This window comes from Taudactylus pleione, unplaced genomic scaffold (assembly GCF_031769625.1).
Source record: "Taudactylus pleione unplaced genomic scaffold, aTauple2 ptg000149l, whole genome shotgun sequence".
Lineage (NCBI taxonomy): Eukaryota > Metazoa > Chordata > Amphibia > Anura > Myobatrachidae > Taudactylus > Taudactylus pleione.
In genome coordinates this window covers 6,544,127-6,565,109 of record NW_028284551.1, presented here as the reverse complement: position 1 = coordinate 6,565,109, position 20,983 = coordinate 6,544,127, and the positions used below count along the sequence as shown (strand labels likewise).

Here is a 20,983-nt window from a genome sequence, read left to right as displayed (position 1 = left end):
GCTGTCCTTTGCTTAAATGATCATGCATACGGTGTTACTAAACGCTGTTATGCATGTGATCATTGCCGGGATGCATCACATCCAATATGCCATGCTTGATGCATCCCGCCCATTGTGTTATATGTTTTTTGAGAACTTATTACTTGATTAAAAAAAAAAAAAACAACAACAAAAAAGTATTCACATATTCCAAAGGCTAGTGTAGTCTATAGTGGTGGTCATACCATGTTACCTAGCCAAACAAGCAAGAATGCAATGCAAGTTAAGATTAAACCATTTAAAACGTAGCTTAGTATATCTCTTGATACATTGTCATGATGTGATTGTCTCCATGTTCCCTTCTTTTGTAAATAGCTATCTTAGTTGGTTGTAATTGGATCAGTTAATTATTATTATTAGTATTATTATCATCATTTATTAATATGGCGCCACAAGTGTTCCGCAGCGCCTTACAAAGTAGATAGACAGATAAGCAACCAGTGACTTACAATACAGGACATGGATAATAACCATTGCTTTATGCCCACATAAGCAGCGAAGTGTTAGTTGCCCTAGTGGGGAGTGAGAGATAACTTACAGTAGGGAGAAGCACAAGAGGGTAGAGGGCCCTGCTCGAAAGAGCTTACATTCTTTAAGAGAGGGGCAGACAAACAGGAGTGACACAGATGGGCAATATAATTATAAAATGAAGGAGCGTGGGAATGGTTGTCTAAGGACATTTTTGCTACAATTATTATGATTATTATTACTTTTTATTTATAAAGCCCCAACATATTACAAGAGGGCTATACCCATCAGATGTTTGTTCATTCTCATTGGCCCCTGACCCAGTGGAGCCCACAATCTTATGCTGCATACACACGGTACGATCTGCACAACCAACGATATCACTGAACGATTTCCCTTGAACTTTCTGTAGTGCAGGACAAACGATATTGGGTGTACACACTGATAGATATCTATGATAGATATCTTTCAGTGAAGTCATCCTGCCACATCTCTGAACATGCAAATCGTGATGAAATCATGCAAGTTGGCCTGCATGTATGGACAACCATAGATATTGTTATCGTCCATGCAGGAACGAGCTTTGTTAGTCGTTCATTGATCGTTCACTGCATAAAAATTAACTATATGAACGATTTATCGTTGATCGATATCGTTATTGTTCATTAAAATCGTACCGTGAGTATACACCATAAGTCCCTGCTATAGTTGCATGCACAATTTAGTTGTAAGCAAGTTAACCTTTTGAATGTTTTTCTGCCATAGGAAGGAAATGAAACACCCCAAATAAACCTACTCAAATGGTGAGAAAACATAAATACGTCATGCACAACAGAGAAGTAGTTAAGGTATAACTATTATGAGGTGATAATGCTAACCACTGTGCCACCATGCTCAGTAAATTAGTGAATTACTGAGGACATCAGTGGACAACGGCTTTAATTTTAAAGGTAAATACACAATACTTTGACTGCTTAAACCATTTTATAAATTCTACGGCCTTTCCGATTTAGCCACACCAACACACTAATCCTAAGTACCTACCACACTATAATGAACTACTGTAAGATGCAAACTTGAGAAAAGTAGCAAAATTGGGAAAGAAAAGTACACAATCTAGGGTAAAAAGGATGACATGCATTGTTATGCTTAATCTGCACCTTTTGTACAAAAATAATAATCCTATGTACCTACAGTAGCACACTATAAACAAAGTAAGATGCAAAATTAAGGAAAAAAAGTATGCAGTCTGTGCAAGATGGCAAAAGGCAGGTCATATAGGAGTAACACAAGTCACACATTGTTATGCTTTATCTGTGACTTTATAGCATTTCCTTTGTTACAAAAAACAAATCCTGAGTATCTAGTACACTATGGACCTCATTCAGAGGCGGTCGTTAGTTGCAAGCGGTCGCTCTGAATCAGGGCGGCCGCTTACATCCTGAACGACCGCCTCCTTGTCGATCGCTAAGCTGTGGGTTAACACCCACAGCTCTAGCGACCGACATGGGTGATGGCCAAGGTTTGAGGAAAAAGTTGCAAAATTGAGGAAAAAGTGCAAAGCACGGTAATTGTACCATATGGTGCAAAACGGATAGGTGTATGAAGATACATCTGTATATGTTCATTTAAGGAGGGGTTATGAAAAGATGGACAAGCCCTCTAACAATTTCCATGTCGGGAACCAAAGCTCCCTCCTGAACCCAGCCTACTTGTGAATGCACTATGAAAAATGCATATAAATACAGATCCATTTCCTGGAGGGAAACTTTATGACAGCCAAGTGAAGTTCATCACGCTAATCTGCATTAGATATAAATTAATGACACTGTAAAATCATAAAAGCCAGTTGCAGAAGAAAAAGTTAACTCATTCACATTATCCAACTTATAGTATAGTGCGCCTCTCTCTTATGTAACACTAATCAGATACTATGACTATTATGTTGCAGTTTTTATACTTTCTAATAAGGTAGACATGACTCTTGTGCTGAATAACATAAATGCTGTGGTGATATAATCATGCCCACAACCCAATAAAAATAAACTGTGAAGACAAAGAGACATGCAACATATTATATTTAATTTAATGTAATTAATGCATTATTATAGTGATTGGAATTATAACTTTAACTGCATAATACACACATACCTCCCAACTGTTTCAATTTGAGGGCTTTGTCCCGGCAGCCCTACATTACCCTGACCAGGCCAGAGGTTAGAGTGGTATGTCTTATTACCTCCCAACCATCAATTTTAGCAGGAGACCGTACCAATTTCAGGGGATCTGCCGCGTGACAGCCAGCAATTGATATGTTTGTCCCAATTTGTGGGAGGTTCTGAGGTATTTCCATTAAACCACCCTAAAAATAGTGTTTATATTAGAGATGAGTGGTTCGGTTCCACTTGGTTAGGTTTGATCTGAAAAACGGCATCTTATTGGCTATCTGGCTCTCACGTTTTGGATAGCCAATAGGATAAATCCGAACTTGCACTAATTTGGCGAAAAGAGTAGAGTACAACCAAACCACTCATCTCTAGTTTATATGTGGAAAAATGCAAAGTGGGGATGTGACCAGGCCAACTGCGACACAGTCACTTACTGGTGTTGTAGCCACACCACCATCCCAGATTAGCCTCAGCTGGTGGGGGATGTGCTGCACTCTGAATGGTTAGTTGGAGGTGAGTGGAAGGAGGTAAAAGGCAGATCAAGGGGTATATTTATCAAGCAGTGAAAAGTGTGGAGAAGTTGCCCACGCTTTCAAGTAGCCTTTATCAAGTACAGTCTATAAAATAATAGGTAGGAGCTGATTGGTTGCTATGGGCAACTTCTCCACTGGTTTACTTCTCCACACTTTTCACTGCTTGATCTATAGACCCCTAAAGCTTTTCAGGGCTAGGCGTACACCCATGTTGGGAAGTTAAAGATTTAGATCTAATATACTTTAAAAGGAGCACTATACCCCACAATTGAAGTTGTCAGATATCTATAGAGGTAAAATAAATGATTCAAAGTTAACCATACACTGCACTGCAGCTCCGTTAAAAGAACTGCCGCTCCCCTCCAGAACAGACAACTCAAGCTCCTCTCACATCTTTAGGAGTTAAAAAGCTGAGACTACAGTCACTTGAACTGGTCTGATATCACTGGCCGGGTTGGGTACGGGATGCTGGGGCTCGGTATCCCGGCAGTAAGAATCCTGACAGGGTTAGGATACCGACACCTGTCCATCGGTATCCTAACCCTCCCCTCTCCCTAACCCTAAACCTCCCTCCCCAGTGCCTAAATCTAACCTCCCCCCCTAGTGCCTAAACCTAACCTCCTCCTCCCTCCTTAGTGCCTAACCCTAAGCCTCCCCCCTTAGTGCCTAACCCTAACCCTCCCCCTAACCTCACTACTTGGCGCTGGGATTCTGACAGATATCGGGATTCCGGTGTAAAATTCCCTGCGGTCAGTATTATAACTGCATCCCCACTGACCCTACCACATAGAAAGCTACCAATTTACACTGATGCCTTTCTATAAGGAGTGTCTGCATGGCGGTCATTCACTGTCTGTTTAAAGAGAGAAGTTTCTCTCTCATAAAATGGCCTGAAAGAGAGTATGATAATCATATGTAGTGATGTATAAACAAATCAGTTATTATTTCAGGTATATTATTTGCTAATACACAGCATAATGTTAATATATACAGTATAAAATAATACTTTGGCACACAAAATAGTTTCTCTCTCTGTAAAACATTATTAATACAGTTCCATTTCTTTGTAAAGCGCTGGCATGTTCTTCAGCACTTTACACTTGGGAAAAAGCACAGTAAGAAAACAAGACTTAGGTTATACATCCCGACACTTCGTAAATAAACCTCTAGCACTTCTGTTCATGTTTATGCCCGATAATTAAAAGGGCAGTGCTTTTACTAACTGTGTCTTCATAAATAAACCCCTAGGTATTAACTACCAGACAACAAAGTAAGAGGATCCTGTTCCATATAGAACTATGGAAAACTTCTCCACTCTTTAGAAGGCTTGATACATCTCAACGACATTCTTTTTTGCATCATTTTGACAGAAGTCTGTTGCGGATGTTCCTTTCACTATTTTCCCACATATCAGATACTGTCCCCGTCACATGCGACCCTGTCCTCACTAATGAGTGACATGGTACAGTAACTGCTTTCTACAAGAAATGATTGTATATCCCAGCTACACAGAGCTACAAGCACTTATTTCCAACTTAACATATTATATATCAGCCACTTTTACTGACTGAAATAAATAGAAAGCTGCTTAAACAAAATTTGGGAGCACAAGATTTTTTCAGCTTATACTGGATAGTGTATTATTATACAGTATTAATAATTTATCCTATAAATGGTCTATATCAGTGCGCTCCTAACAGTGCATGTTTTCCAGACCTCCTAGTTGGTACAAAAATGTATTCATTACTGGATCAACAGGTGGTGCTAATTATTTCATCTGTGACACTAGGGGTATCTTAAAAACATACAACTAAAGCTGGGCATACACGTCCTGATAAAATGCCTGTCAGACCGACAGACATTTTATCTGGCAGCCTGCCAGCCGCAGTTGTCCGCGGCATACACTGTGAGAGTATTAGCCCCTACATCTGCGCTCCGCCCCCGGGGAAAGAGACATTTTCCCGTTTCTTCCATGGGAAGGAACACAGGAAATGTCTGTCTGTCGGCCGCAGCTGGGTATACACTGCCCGATGCGGCCAACATGTTAACTCATAAATATCGCACCGGACGGGCATGCTGTACAATCTGGCATACCCGACGGAGCGATATCTATCCCTCGGTCGCCCGCACACACGCTACAATTATCGGGGCGATCCGCGGATATCGGGCGGATCGCCCCAATAATTGTAGCGTGTATGGCCAGCATTAGTATTATATGCTATTTATATTGTGGCATTCACGGTGTAAGTTGAGGAGGGGAGTTTCCAGGCAACTGGAACCCCCCCTGCATTTGCTTACAGGGGGCGAGTGTCCTGGACCACCCAGCCTTTACTTACAACAGCAGGGCAGGAGTGCACTGCAAGCTGCAAAAATCGAAAAGTGGAAGGGGGGTGGAGTCTCAGCAGGGGGCTACACAGCACTGTACAGTCAGTGGCAGCAGCATGGGTGAGAGAGGAGGGGCGGAGGAGCAGCTGCTGCAGGCGGTGTGTAGTGTACTAGAGTGGAGTGTAAGGTAATAGGAAGGAGGGACACTATATTGTCTATTTATCTGTATATATGTATGTATAAAAGTGTGTGACTATGTATGAATATATGCATGTGACAGTATGTATGTGTGACTGTATGTATGTGTATATGTGTATGACTGCTTTTATGTATGTATATAATGTGCAACAGTACAGTTTTTTTCTGGTGTCCAAGTCTTAAATACTTAGTTGGTAGAAAATATACGCCATAAAAAAATGGCACTATCGTAAACTGTACCTTCAGGAATTACATGTAAGTGTGACATACTGTGTATGTGTGTGTATATATATATGTGTGTGTGTGTATATATATCTATATATATATATATATATCTATATATCTATAAATATATATATATATATCATACCCCTAGGCAAATCCTGCCTAGGAGGCTCAAAGTGCTTTACATTTGTCGGAATTAAAACAAATTAAAAAGAAGACAGCCACCTTGGGCACACAACAATGGTTACAGTTCTTGGATACAATATGAAATGCACAGTAAAAGATACCAGGTATCAGCATAATAATAATTTCTGTGGATTGTTCAACCCACCCACAAAAGTACCAGACCTGCTAGCCATCATGGGAATTCTATATATGTTACAATGAGTGGGTAAGCAATACATGAAGATATGATTCTGCTTTGGAGATATACAAAGTACAAATACAATTTACTAACAACAAAATCAACAATTTCACAGATAGTTCATCCTATGGTACCTATGAAAGTACAATATTTCAATTCATCACAGTGCCTAAAATACCAAGAATCTGACCAAATAAAAAGACAATGACACTCTAATGCTATCTCTGGAGAGGCATAATGCTGAAAATGTGTTTTATGGTATTTGCAAGCCCCTGGCGTGGTCTTAAATGTTGCCATACAGTTCTCACTGTTCCTGTTTCAAAGAAGGTCCCCTACATTGTCACAGGTATTTGTTCACTATCAGTGCTGGGGATCTCTAAACAAAACACAGCCCTCATGCAAGTCTCTGCAGACCTCTGGTATGCAAAGCATGTTGCCTTATCGGTGCTGTCAGCAGGAGCCACCCTACAACAGCATCAGCAAGGAAATACTATAGGAGATACATGCTCAGTCTATAGACATTACAAATAATAGATCCAGTATATGTCAAATCTATATTAGCATGCCTATAAAGGGACCATGACTGCTAGTGCTGAAGTCAACCAACAAACTGGCTCAGCATGCCACAACTTCTAGATCCACAGCAGCTGATGAGCCCCCGATTGCCTATATCAAAAGTGAAAAGGTGTCACAAATCATTTCTGCAGTCAGTGAAATATTATATTATATTTGAAATAAAATTGTGCATACACATAATAATTAAATAATTGCATGGTAATAATGGTTAAGGGACAAGTAAACAGATAAAGATCTTTTTTTTATGTAAGAAAGTTCCAACATACAGAGGTATAATGGTAACCAATACACGTAATTAAACTTGCATACACTACATTTAAAAAGACATTGTTTAATATCAGATTCCCTACAACAAATACCTGTACAAGTCTTGTATGTCCTATGGTTCATCACTAGTAGACACTGTACGTCTACCATTGCCTATTCAACCTGGAAAAGTCACATTGATACTCCAGACCAGGGGTAACTGTACCATGCAACTAGAAAAGTTATAAGTTTAATGCAGGTAACAGTCTATGAGCTAAGAATGATTTCCAGTCTTACTGTACATACAGCAGAAGCTCTAGCAGCAAAGATATATCCCGTAAAACATTCTGTGATGCATCTGGGTCCAGACCAAGACAAAATCCTTCTCACTCAAACAAAGTAGCTGGGAAATGGGACTAAGGAGCCTGCCCACTTCAGGGTGAAAAACTCTGCCTCAGGATACTTGCTTTTTGAGAGGGTAACACACAGTGTACCTCGGACACAATACATCATTTCACAATCCTGCCTTCCAGCTTTAACTGTCAACTATCTGTGTGAGAATAAATACACAGAGAGAGCCATGGCTGGGTGTCAAAAAAGTTTAATTGCAAACAAAAATAGCCCTTGGGACTAAGAAAATGTGACCTGGCCAATAAAATGAGATTGTCAAGGAACTCTAAATGCTTGTAATACCGGCTTAGCTCCATAAATTATTATCTTTGCAAAGAATAAAAAATAATAATAATACCAAAACATAAAAAAGAAAGGATTATAAAAAGCATTTCTGGAACAACATATCCATATGGGAAAAGACTGAGTTTTGGAAATTAGATATGTAATAGAGAACTATATAAAAGCTTACTATAATATATATTTATTTTTTTAAATGTGAATTATTTAGAACTTTCACTATCTAACGATTAATAAGACAAACAGAATATATATCAGATTGTGGTCTATTGGACAATCCAAGATGATCATTTTTTTTCTCTCTCTTTAAGTTTGTGGTATATGTCTTAATTGCTATTTAAATTATGCCAATGGCTGGGGTGTCTATCCAAAACAAAGCATCTGAGAAGTCTTATACACATAGACAAAGTGAAGGAGGTCACCAGGCTTTGTACTTCAGTATATAGATCCCATACCAAAGCCAACACCACAAGGTACGGTATTTAAAACTTAAACTGTCCTTGATATTATCATTAATGGACTGTCTGGACAATTTTGGCTATGGGGCATGTCATTTTCTCTTTTACATTTCTCTCCAACAGATGTCACAGTTTCACTTATAATATAAACAGAGCTGTAAACCTCACAAGCTCACCCATTCAGATGAAAATGCGTTCACTGCTGCAGAAACTCTAGGGTGGTATCAGACGAGGGGTACGAACGCTAGCACTTTCTAGCTAAAAAAGTGCCCGCATTCATAGAGCTCAGTCACTTCGGTACTGAAACACTGAAGGAGAAATGTCACACCCCTGTTGCACAAGAACAATTTATTTCAGTAAATGTTGTATGTGGTGCCTTCTAAGCATAATCACGTAATTTATACCTGTCAGCACTGGAGGCCTTCAGCACTATTTTTTGTAATATAATTTTATTGTACTCTACTGGAACATTCTTGGGCATATTTCCATATGAGCTATGATAGTGGAACAAAATTGTCATATACAGATGTGTTCACATACACCCTTCTTTCTTGCGCGTTAAACAGCCCTTTTAGTCACGCTATGCCGTAATTTTGTAGCGCAGAGCATTTTTTCATGCAACTTTTTCCTTTCAAATGTGTCTTATTTGCAAAGCGGTGCAAATAGGATGAACAAGCAGCTTCTGCTGATTAAAATGATATACAGCATGCCTATATTCTGTGTGCAACTGCGGGTGTATCTGTATGCCAAATACTACATTACAGCAGGCTTGCCTACCCTCCCGATTTGGCCGGGAGCATCCCGATTTTCAGGTGCCGCTCCCGGCCCCCCGGAAAGGCTTGCCTCCCGGAAGTCTCTGACCCTCCCTACCTCCCCCGTGAAACAACTAGAAACCCCCGCAGCGGGGGGGCCGGTGACGCGATTTGCGCTGAATCGCGTCATCGTGGCCCCGCCCCCTGCTTCACAACACCGAAAATAACGGCATTGTGAAGAGGGTGCGGAGCCACGATGACGCGAAGGTGCTGTCCCGCCCCCGGCTCCGTCCCCAATGGCCGTCCCCGTCCCCTGCTGCTAGCCGACAATCAGCTCCCTCCCGGAAGGCTGGAGCTGATTGTCGGCAAGTATGCGTTACAGTGTCAGTGGGAGCAGCCACTACAGAGAAGGTATGTAATCATTATATCGATATTCATAATGTTGACAGTGAAAATGTTGACATGGGCATGTCAGCATAGTCATTATGCCAACAGTACATGTCAGTGTAAGACTTAGGGTTAGAGTTAAAGCTGTGGTTAGGGTTACAGTTAGGGCTTAAATAAAGCAAAAATGTTATGTCGACATGTCCAACATCAACATAATAAAAATGTTACGTCGACACTGTGTTTGGCAACATTCAGACATTTCATACTACACCAATTGAGAATTCCATTTACATGTCAGCTCTTATGGCCAGTTCCCACATATGTTCTGGAAAAAAGGTTACAAATAACATGAAATATAAACTAGTTTTAGCAATGCATTTTGCTTGTCCTTTTATCAATACAATTTACTGTCATGTTCTAAAATTTTAATTGACACATTAACTATTTTAATGTGCTTTTCATGAATTCATTAATATGTGAAAATTGCAAATGGGTGTGTGAGCCTTTATGCTTTATCCAGAGGGTTTTCAAAGCATGACCCAAGCACATGTTCATGCAGAATATAACTTGTAGACAGGCTCATACGTGACAGGAGATGCAGATAGGCCTGGCTAATCAATTTTGCAGTGCTACTAACCCAATGTGGTTTGAAAATGTAAAACAGGAATAGTTACCAACCCTGCTTCAAAAGGAGGTTTCTGAAGCAGATACAAGATTTCTGCAGGAACTGGTTTACAAAAGAACACAGCATGTCAACGGCAAGCTTGCGTTCAAGAGGTAATTAAATGCATTGAACGGAGCAAGAAACATTAACAAAAATGTGATACAACTCAAACATAATGCACCCAACTGCAAGTAAAACCCGAGTGGGTATGCTGTAATTGGAAACAATGGGTTCCATTGTCAGACACACTAAAATGCTTTAATGAACATGCGTAGTACTGGCATTAAAATTGCTAGAAAACCCATGTACTTTGACACCAGTTTGTATGAAACCTAAGAGCGTAGACAGTATGCTACAGGGAAAGTTTTATTTAAACCCAGTAAAAGTCAAATTGAGTGATAGATGCTCTGCCACAAATTAATTTGACTTAACCCTCTTCAAATGGCGATGAAGGGTATATTTGCCCCTCTCCTCTGGCCAATGCTATAAGAGGACCAGAGATGCCCAGGAAAAAACTGCTGCATGGAGGAACTTTCACCTTTAATTACATGGTAGTGCAGCTTTAAAAGAGGCAAAAGATTTCATTGTGCACTCTGATTCATGACCCTAGAGGTGTGAGTAATATATATGTTGGTCATTAGCACTCCCAGAAGAGAGAAGGAAGAAAAGCTGGTTGTGATAGGCATCTTTACTGGAAGTGCAGAACAATGGGTCATTCTCTCATGTCCTATTAGCGGAAGCTACTGTATGTAGTAGTTTGAACAAATTTATGTACTTCTGTACAAATATTGCAGCTTAGTGCGGGTCTGAAAGAGCAGCTGTTGGAAGGTACAATATAATTTAAACATATCTTATAGCCCTGGACCACTGTGTTATGTGCTGGCCCTTGCACCACCGTCATAGCCCACCCTGATTCCAAGCCCACCACATCTCAATTTTATGAAAAAAGTACATTCAATAATTCAGCCCAAACTGGACCACAGTTACACATGCTTTGAGTGTTTAGAATATGTAAATAGTATAGATGATAATTACTGTACAATGTGAGTACTGCCTCTGACACTCCAGGCCCCAGCCTAAGGGCTTACTACAAATCTGGATTTCGGATCAGGTTTATTACAGCACACCTCCCAACCATCCCGATTACAGTGGGACAATCCTGATTTGAAGTCAGTTTCCCACCTACCCAATGGGGCTTGCACAGTCTCACGACCCGCGCACGTTCCTAATGGATCAAATGTTGGAAGGTGAATTATCCAAGATGCAAAAGATAAGTTGGTACTGTAGCAATAAACTGATATTTGATTAGAATATATATGTAAAACTAGAAATGACATTCAGAGTTGCTGCATTAATGCAGATATATTGTAGAGTAATGTGACTGCCAAGTATATGCTGACAGCTGATGTAATTATAGTTGTAATGTCCAACTAAATGATACAGCAGTGGAGTCAATGCACAGTAAACTTCCTGATATCCTCTAATTAGTGATATAGACAATGGAAACAGCTATGCATCACAGCATTTTCTTTTCTCCATTACTAACTACAGTGACATCACAGAATAACTACATATATGCATCAGGACTGCAGCTTCGAAGACTGTAATTCAGCTGGTAACGTGAGCTTGTAGTACTAATAGGAATGGCTGTTGGCAACAGTATAAAACTTTGATAGATAAACAGGAGCATTAGAACATTAGCCACTATTCATTTCTGATCAGTAACAGTAGAGTCTCTGTACAGATTATTGAACAGTGATTTTGCATTGACCTGGCTGACCTTATAGGAGACAGGAAGGTTGATCTGCTCTCACTAGCTTAGATAAGCCTTATCCAACTCGGTTCTGATTGCCGCTCTAAACAGGTAAAAAATATATTTGTGTCTTGCGCTTGTATATATAAAAGGTAGCAGCTCATATATATATATATATTATCATAAATGTGTGAGAAAATGAGCGCTTATATGTATAGTTTATATAGCATAATGATCATACAATAAAATACAAAAAGTATTGCAATGTTTATAGTCCTTTTGGACAAATTAGGAACAGTGATTGCAGCGGTGGCACCCCAGTGTGACCCACAGATGTCAATAGTCCATGGAAGAGTCCCCTCTCCCTAGCTATCCCTACCTCATACGGCTGCGGCCTACTAGCAAGCTGTCTCCTCCTCAGCCTGTCCAGTTTTATCAAAAACATTCTGGGCCATATGCTTGGTGCCAGATTCTGGGTCACTTCCGGATCCAGGATATCGTTTTTTTTAAATTTTCCTAATAAAGTATTCTATAAGCCTTAAGGGAACACCACCCACCATCCTTGAAAAGGGACCAATTAGGTCCGAAACGCGTTGGAGAGTGGAAGAGAAGTGTATTGCAAGCTGAGAAGACCCACCGCTAAGTCCGTGGATACAGCCGGCGTCAGACGTCATCTTACAGCGCCGCACCCGATACTAGCCGGAACTCATCAGGCTGAGGAGGAGACGGCTTGCTAGGAGGCCACAGCCGTATGGGGTAGGGATAGCTAGGGAGAGGGGACTGTTCCATGGACTATTGACATCTGCAGGTCACACCGGGATGCCACCATTCCTAACTTGTCCAAAAGGACTATAAACATTGCAATATTTTTTGTATTTTATTGTATGATTATTATGCTATATGAACTATACATATAAGCGCTCATTTTCTCACACATTTATGCCGCTCTAAACATTATAAACATTATAGAAACTGCAGCGTATAGAAGTGGGCAATAAGCGGTCACCCAGCTGGTATTGAACAACATATCCCAGCATGCCCTGCCGTTTTGCTATTTGACCATGCTAAAACTGTTGCAAGGCATGCTGGGATGTGTGGTTCAACAACAGCTGGGCTGCTTATTTCCCACCCCAAAATAAACTGTTTTTAATTATTACTTTTAATTCTTCTTTGAAGTGACTCTTACAAATGTCCTTTGCCTTTAACATAGCAGGTGCTTTATTCCTTATAAATCACAAGAAAACAAACCTAAGCACATTATTTAATTAACCACAAATATAACATGAGCGCCAACTCTTCCTAATTTTCAGGCCCATAGCAGAGTTTAAAGATTTGTCTTTTTGTTCCTGGAAATATCCCTATTGTTTTCCAGAAGGATGAGCGGTAAAATACAATTTATCTTATTCCGCACCATTGACGCAATTCTCTGTACTTCTCTGAGTTTTACCATTTACTATTTACTGAATTTCATAAATTGCTTACGTTTTGGACACCAACTCAGGGAGTCAAGTGCAGGGGGTATGATTAGCGTCATTATGGCCCCACCACATACTGTGCAATTATGCAATTTGCTTTATCAAACAGCTAAGGGGCCATGATGAGGTGGTTTGAATCCTAAGGCTGCTCAAACTGCTGCAAGACGTGAACTGCACCCTAGTGCAGTGGGTGTGGGTACTGAGGATACAAATGGTGTCTTCAAGGCCTCGCCCACTACACAAGAGAATTGGGATCTGTAAGGGTGGCCTACTACCCTCTCTGAAGTCTCCAAACATTCCGGGAGAGAAGGCAAGTTTGGTAAAATAAAGTATGCTAAATGAAAGAAAAAACTAAATAACACAGGATAGGCACTGTGGTAAACGAAGCACTGTTGATGCAATTGAGGATGCAAATTAACACCATCTTTTTTATTTTCATTTATCCCTACCTCTTTCTCCACCTCGGCCTCCCAAGGCTACCATCACCAAACCTTGAGGCTATTCCCTGTGCCCTTAGCCTCCTTGCTCGACTTACTACACCCCCATTGTCTTTCTCTCCGGCCCTGACCAAGCTGTTTCCTTATACAATGTTTCCCTTACTTTTGCTTTAGACTCTGTTGCTCCAGTGGTCACTACTAACCTTCACTGATCCATGCCTCAAGCTTGTAATTTCAAATACACCAGATACCTTTAAAAGTGTTCACGAACCGCTGAGCAACAGTGGAGGAAATCGCTCCCCAATGCAGACTTCATCCATTTAAAATTTATGATCTCGACCTACAGTGCTGCCCTTTCCCTCTCTAAACAGTCTTAAGACCATTATCTCCTGCAAGTCCTCCAACCCGTTGTCTCTTCACCACTTTCAGCTTCCTCCTCTGCACCCCTTCTTCACCTCCCCTTCTCATTCTCTGTCTTTGACTCCGCCACCCACTTTACATCTAAAATCAAATCTATACGAAACAACATCACATCCCACCAGACCATCAACATCCCATCCTCTTTCCCAGCCTGCCTCTCCCAATCCCATATCAACTCTGACTTAATTCTCCCCAGTATCTGGAGATGAAGTGTAGTCATCATCCCCTTCAACCTCCTCCCATGACCCTATCCCCTCCCTCCTCCTGTTCCCTCTCTCCCATTGTGTGTTTCCATCTTGCCCATCTTTTCCCTCTCATCATGCACTGCACCCTCTGCATTCAAGCATGCTCTTGTTTCCCCCATTCTTAAAAACCCACCTTTGAACATGACACTAATTACCTCCCCATCTCTCTCCTCTTCTTTGCTTCCAAACTCTCTGAGCTGATTGTCTACAACCGCCTTACCAACTTTCTTTCCTCCCACTCCCTGCTTGACCCATTTCAGTCTGGCTTTCATCCTCTCCACCACAGAAACTGCTTTCACTAAAGTCAGCAATTACCTTCTTGCTGCCAAATCCAAGGGCCACTACTCTCTGCTCGTTCTCCTTGACCTCTCTGCTGGTTTTGACTCTGTGGACCACCTCTCCAGCATGACACTGACCTCTTCTGCCTGTTTTCTTACCTTTCTGACCTTTCTTTCTCTGTCTCCTCTCATGATTCCACTTCTCCACCACTTCCCCGTGTCCCCAAAGGTTCTGTTCTTGGTCCTCTTCTATTATCCCTTTATACATTCTCTTTAGGTGAGCTCATCACTTCTTTTGGGCTTCACAATTCTATGCTGATGACACTCAGACCTATGCGGAATATGTGTGCGCTATATAAATAACTGGTAATAATAATAATCTTTCCTCCCCTGACCTTTCCCTATATCTCTTCACTCATACCTCAATCTCTTCCTGCTATTTCTTCCTGGATGTCCTTGCGCCTTTCTAAACTTAACATGTCTAAAATTGAGAATATTCCCATCCTTCTGAATAATAACACCTCCCTTAATGTCATAATCTATTGATAGCAGCACCATTTCCTAAAGCCCACAAGTGCGCTCTCTTGGATTATAATTGTGATAAATGTCATATATATGTCAGATTATCACAGGTATCACTAGGCATTCTGCTCTAGTCATAGGAAACCTTTTTTTTGTCTGTTAATTGGCATTTGTAATAAAAGTGGATTGCACCATAAACAAGTCCAAACAAACAACACAGTAGCTTACATCCTGAAAGTGACATCATATGATGAACTGTTCTAGGAAAACAGGAGGAAAATATTAGCCTAAAGAAAATCTGCAGCAATATGACCTTATCTCTCCCTCTCCCTAGTGACTGGAGCCTCCTGCCTTAAGGTGTGTACACACTTGAAAGATATATCTGCAGATCAAGTGATCTGCAGATATATCATTAGATGATGGTCGTTCATACACACTGAACGGCCATCATCTATCCAGCAGCTGCGGGTCCCGTGGCAGGTAGGGCAGGGCGACCCTCCTCCCCGCGGCTGCCGCTGTGTGTGTACGGGCAGTCTACAGACCGCTCATACACACTTGCCGATGGACAGATATGTCGGCAGACCATGCTTGCCTACTCTCCCAGGAAGGTCGGGAGCCTCCTGAAAATCAGGTTGCGTTCCCGTCCCCCCGGAAAGGTGGGCAAGTCTCCCGGTCGGCGCCACATCCCCTAGCACCCCCCCTCCTCCAGCATCAACTCCGGCTTGTTAGTGCCAAAGTGGGCAGTCCGGGGGAGCCGATGACGTGATTCACGCTGAATCACGTCACCGTGGCCCCGCCCCCGGCCACACAATGCCGGTAATGCCGATCCAACCCCTAAATTAGCTCCACGCCCCCATGCTGTACAGTTATGGCTGCCTCCTCCCAGTACAGCCAATGCGATTTGTCTGTGAAAGATGCGGTTCACAGACATATCATCTGTACATACTGGTCTACGGCCAGCAGATATATTGGCCGATCAATTGATCGGCCAATATATCGACCAGAAGTAGTTGATAGTAAGCAGATGATGGGTCGGTCCGCCCCTTGAACTGAAGTAAAGGCTAGCAACTGACACTTCAACACCTTCCATATATGATACCAACACAGCACACCAACTGCTGGTGCATGGGTAAGTGCAGCAGGATAAAGCCCTCAAAATCGGGACTCTCCTGCCAAAATTTAGACATTTGGAAAATATATGCCCCATTTTGTTTTTTGATCTTCTAAGTTCTACACAAGCAGATAGAGAATAGTGAGTTCTCTTCATCATATACAATGCAAATGTCTGTCCCCTAATTAAAGTAAGGGATAATTTATTATGCTTACTATTATTATTATCATTAATATATAATTATATAACATTAGAATACTCTTCAACACTTTACAACTGGACATAAAAAAACAACTGATAATACCCTGCTTTCAGCCTATTCTACTGTAAAGAATCTCCTCCCAATGTGGTAAAAGTTGTGCATGATATGTGGGCATAGCTAGTAGGGTTACCCCCTGTGCCGGATTCCTCCAGACAATCTGGTAGTCATAAACTCTGTTCGGAGTAGGGAGGGTTGCTAATCCAGGACAGATAGTGGTGGAAACCATCTGCACTAATTCGGAAATTTAAAACCTCTGACCTGTTACCTAATGCTGGAGTCTGCTCTTTAAATTGCAGCACCTGTATTCTCAGCAGCAGGACAGAAACGGGGCATGCTGGAGCTGTTCTAAGCAAGTAGCCAAGGTGAGAGATGGGGACGGGACATAAAATAGATTCCTCCCGCTCCATGCATGCATACAGCCACGTCCATGCTGCATAGAACCTATAAAACTCCCCAACACATTTATAATACCAAAGGGCATATAGGGTTGTGGGCTGGCATAAAGAGGTACGAGGGGGCACTGAAGCATATAGAGGGCCATGAGGTGGCTCTGAGGCATATAATAAAGCATGAGGGGGCTCTGAGGCATATAAAGGGGCATGTAGGGGCTCTGCGGTGTATAAAGGGGCATAAAAAGGATTACTTTCCTTCGGAAATAGAATAGAGTCCGTAGTGTAAGCCTGGAGAAGTTCTCTTCTTCTTTATTCTCCAGTACATGTGAGATATCATAAAAAAAGAAAAAACAAATATGTGTAACACAGTTTTTAAATTAAAAAAAAAGTTGTGAAAAAATGTTTCCCCTGAGTGTCATTTCAAAATATGTTCCCTCCGTGATGTATTGTACCTGAAAAAAAACAAATGTGTATATATATAACATCCAATTTTTATTATAATCGATCACCCTTAAGGGAATATAGCAGCAAGTGATCTTGTGTTAAAAAGATATAATACAAAAAATAAAAAAAAAATACAAAGAGTTTTTCAAGTAAAAAGGATGCAAACCTGCTAATTCAGGATAAGGCTGGTCACACTCGTGGTGCTGTCAACGTGTTTTGGCCAGTAGTAGGTCTTTATCAAGACATTGTATTTTTTTGTATTTTAGTCCTATGTTTTTTATTGTCATGTCTGTATAATTGACCTCTGCAGGTCATTATATCTTTTTAACACAAGATCACATTTTTTTTTCTTTTTTTATGATGTCATGCATGTACTGGAGAATAAAGAACTTCTCCAGGCTTACACTACGGACACTATTCTATTTCCGAAGGAAAGTATTCCTTTTTATATCACACCGTTCAGTGATTAACATTAATAATTTTTGTATGAGTGCCTTTTTGTTTGCGTCACATAATTTTTTATTTATTTGCTTTGAAATGTCAGTGAGATTTCATATGTTTGATTCACTATAGGCTGCTTTTTATATGCGCCATTCACTAAGGATTCATCACTTTTTATTATATAAAGGGGCATGTAGGGGCTCTAATGGCATATAAAGGCATGTTTTGGGCTCTGATGGCATATAAGGTGCATGTGAGCAGATGGCATATAAAGGGCATGTGAAGGCCTGAAACTGAAGAAATAAAATAGTTGTAACTCTACTGCAGTTTTGGCCACATCCCCTTGTCATGTTCCTTGTTCGGTAAATCTGAAATTTTAAAATCGGTAACTCTAAAAACTATGCTAAGTGTATGTGGTCACTGCTGTTTGGGCATAGCTATGATAAGTGCATGTGATCACTGATGTGTGGGCACAGCTAGGCAAAGTATATGTGGTCTCTGTTTAGTATTTTTGAGGAAAAACACCAAAAAAATAATTTGTACACACTCTTAGGCCCACCCACTAGATGGTGGCTCTAAGGTTCCCAAATTTGACAAGGGTTACTTTTATTTCTCATAGGTGCTTAGTGAAACTGCTAATGTTTGGTAAGCTCATCCAAGTGTTTACTATATTAGAACATAATAACTAACACTAGGAGCAACAGATCTATAGGAATCAAATTAGCAGCTTTCAATCATAACAGTTCATTAAAAATTGTAAATGTCTTGAAAAATGTATGCCTAATATTCAGTTAAAATTTATAAAAAACATGGACCCTCTTTACTAATAAATGTATTTTCCCTTTAATATAATGAAGACTATTGGACATGATGATCTAGAGTAGTAATATAACTTTGTGGCCTTGTATTTGTACTGTGAGTTACATATATATTATGATCTCAACTCAGAATATTAAGTACAAGGTGACATTAAGACACTCACTAAGCATTTTTTGATGCAGAAGCAATAAAGATAAGCCAAACACTTGGGGATGACTGTTTCCCTAAAATATTAGTAAAAACTTCTCCCAAAAACATTTACCAGCACCAATGCTTCCACAGCCTGGGCTGCTTACCACTAATTCAGGAAAGAGTTGTGGTCCCCTTAGAACAGGGGTGGGGAACCTTTTTTCTGCCGAGGGCCATTTTGATATATATAACATTATTCGAGGGCTTGGTGAAGGCCACGCCCCCTCTGCGGAACATCACACCGGGGCGGGGCCACAATCGCCAGTGATTACAGCAATGCCAGGAGCATCTTGAGGATGCTCCGGGGAGCTGTAAGGGCAGTGGTATGACCGTCTGAAGCATCCTAAGGACGCTCCAAGCGGCACTGCTGCATAGATTCTGGCTGCAGGCTGCCATTCTAGGCACGCTGCTAGCCAGATGAGGTTCCCCATCCCTGCCTTAGAGAAAAGGCAACCACCATCAGCCTATGCCAGGAGACACCAGTCAATATGTGCAAACCCCAGTTTGGTCACCATGTGACGGAATTCCCTAGGGTAATCTGGCCAGCAAAAAATTGTGGACGGGGTTATATTTAAAAGTTAGAAAACATTACTTTTTGCTGAAATACAAATCCCAATAAGCCTCGGCAGCCACAAACAGCTTCTCCAAGCTGCACTTGCAGAACTAGTGCCAGCATGCTTATGGATGCCTGTGTGTGCCTGTAGAACTACAAGCACCAGAATGTCCAGACCTGCTTGAATATATTGTTCCTCAAACCTGTGTAAATATTAAACAAATACATACGTACACTGTAGTTCATTCATACACTATGAGGGGTCTATACCTGAAATGTTAATCAGAGCATTTTGTAAGTGTGGTTGGATAATTGTGGACATGCTCCTCTTCATTCATTGACATTGTGTCTCAGTATCATGAGTTTCTTTTGCCCCTTATAGTATTACTCTTGGATTGCTACAGGGCGGAAGACAAAAAATACACTATGGAAATAAAAACTACAACTAATGGAAAACGAGAAATTTGGTTCTGTACTTATTTCAAATAAATGATTTATATACGATTGGTGTGTGTGTTTATTATTAGGCAAGTTGAGGAACTATGTGTAAAAATGGCCCTTGGCAACTAGGACATGCTGGCCCTCTCTTCTCTACCAGTGCCCGCAGGCCCAAGCAGTTAATGGGTGTCAGGGATTAGTAGTTGGGATTAGTAGTTCCACAAAATAATTTATTTCTAATTTTTACAGATTAACCAGTGCTCACAGCCAGGGGAATCTGTGCCACGGACTCTCCTATTTATAGCATAGTCAGACTAGCCAAAGCATAGTCTGGTCCTGGTTGCACAATGTGCATGGGAACCCCACACTCTTAGCAGTAGCAGTAACTTTTATTCCACAGCTCTTAAGTGTTGTATCTGGGGATGCAGCATACTCTAAACAGGTCACAATACAGTACAGGGGGTTCGTTGCATGCTCTTACAGTAAATAACACGTGCTTACATGCCCTCAATCCATTGCAGGATTTTGTCTCTGGATCATAGAATTCAGAATGCTTATGTTATCAAGTTCAAATATTTACATGTATTCTACATTGTCGTCAATAACAACAAGAGCAAATTCAGTTCCCTGAGTTCCTAACAATGGCACACAGGTCTGCGGAGATGGAACAGCCTCACTGCAGTACAAGCCAAAAGATATTAGACCAAGCCCATTAGCCAGAAGTTTTTGCAGAGTTGTATACACAGTTTTATCACTATACTTCTTATACTGAACGCTCCAAACACAGCAGATGTTTCCTCCTCCACAAGCCCTCACAAGAAATGTGTCTGGGAACAATCAGTTTAAAGGACTTTACACAATCAAGCCACCAAACGATGGGAATCCTTTCTGCTAACATGACCTTGTCTCGTGTTCCCAGATGAAGTCAGGACTGGACAATTTTCCCAGCCAATAGGCATTTCTACTTAGAACAACAACAAAAAGTAGATTTGAGAACTTAGTTTGGATGATCTCACTGAAACTGACCCTTGAGTTTTTCGCAATTGTTATCTCTGGCTGCTTTATGTAATTTTGCAGTAATGACATTGTTAAGTGATGTATAGGGTGCAGT

General features: G+C 40.9%; 1 protein-coding gene across 5 annotated transcripts in view; it reads right to left on the bottom strand.

Moving 5' to 3' along the window:
- MRTFB (myocardin related transcription factor B) overlaps positions 1-20,983 on the bottom strand; it is a 450,704-nt gene that overhangs the window by 121,428 nt on the left and 308,293 nt on the right. The window contains exon 1 of one of the 5 annotated variants that reach the window (XM_088474242.1): positions 7,449-7,469. The exons of 3 other annotated variants lie outside the window; for them this stretch is intronic. Coding sequence is in view for 1 of the 2 variants with exons in the window: in XM_088474239.1 (XP_088330365.1) it covers positions 7,256-7,313 (58 nt within the window). In the remaining variant the exon portion in view is untranslated. Of the gene's footprint in view, positions 1-7,255; positions 7,416-7,448; positions 7,470-20,983 lie in introns of those variants that run through there. One more of the 5 variants, XM_088474239.1, reaches the window with a different exon arrangement.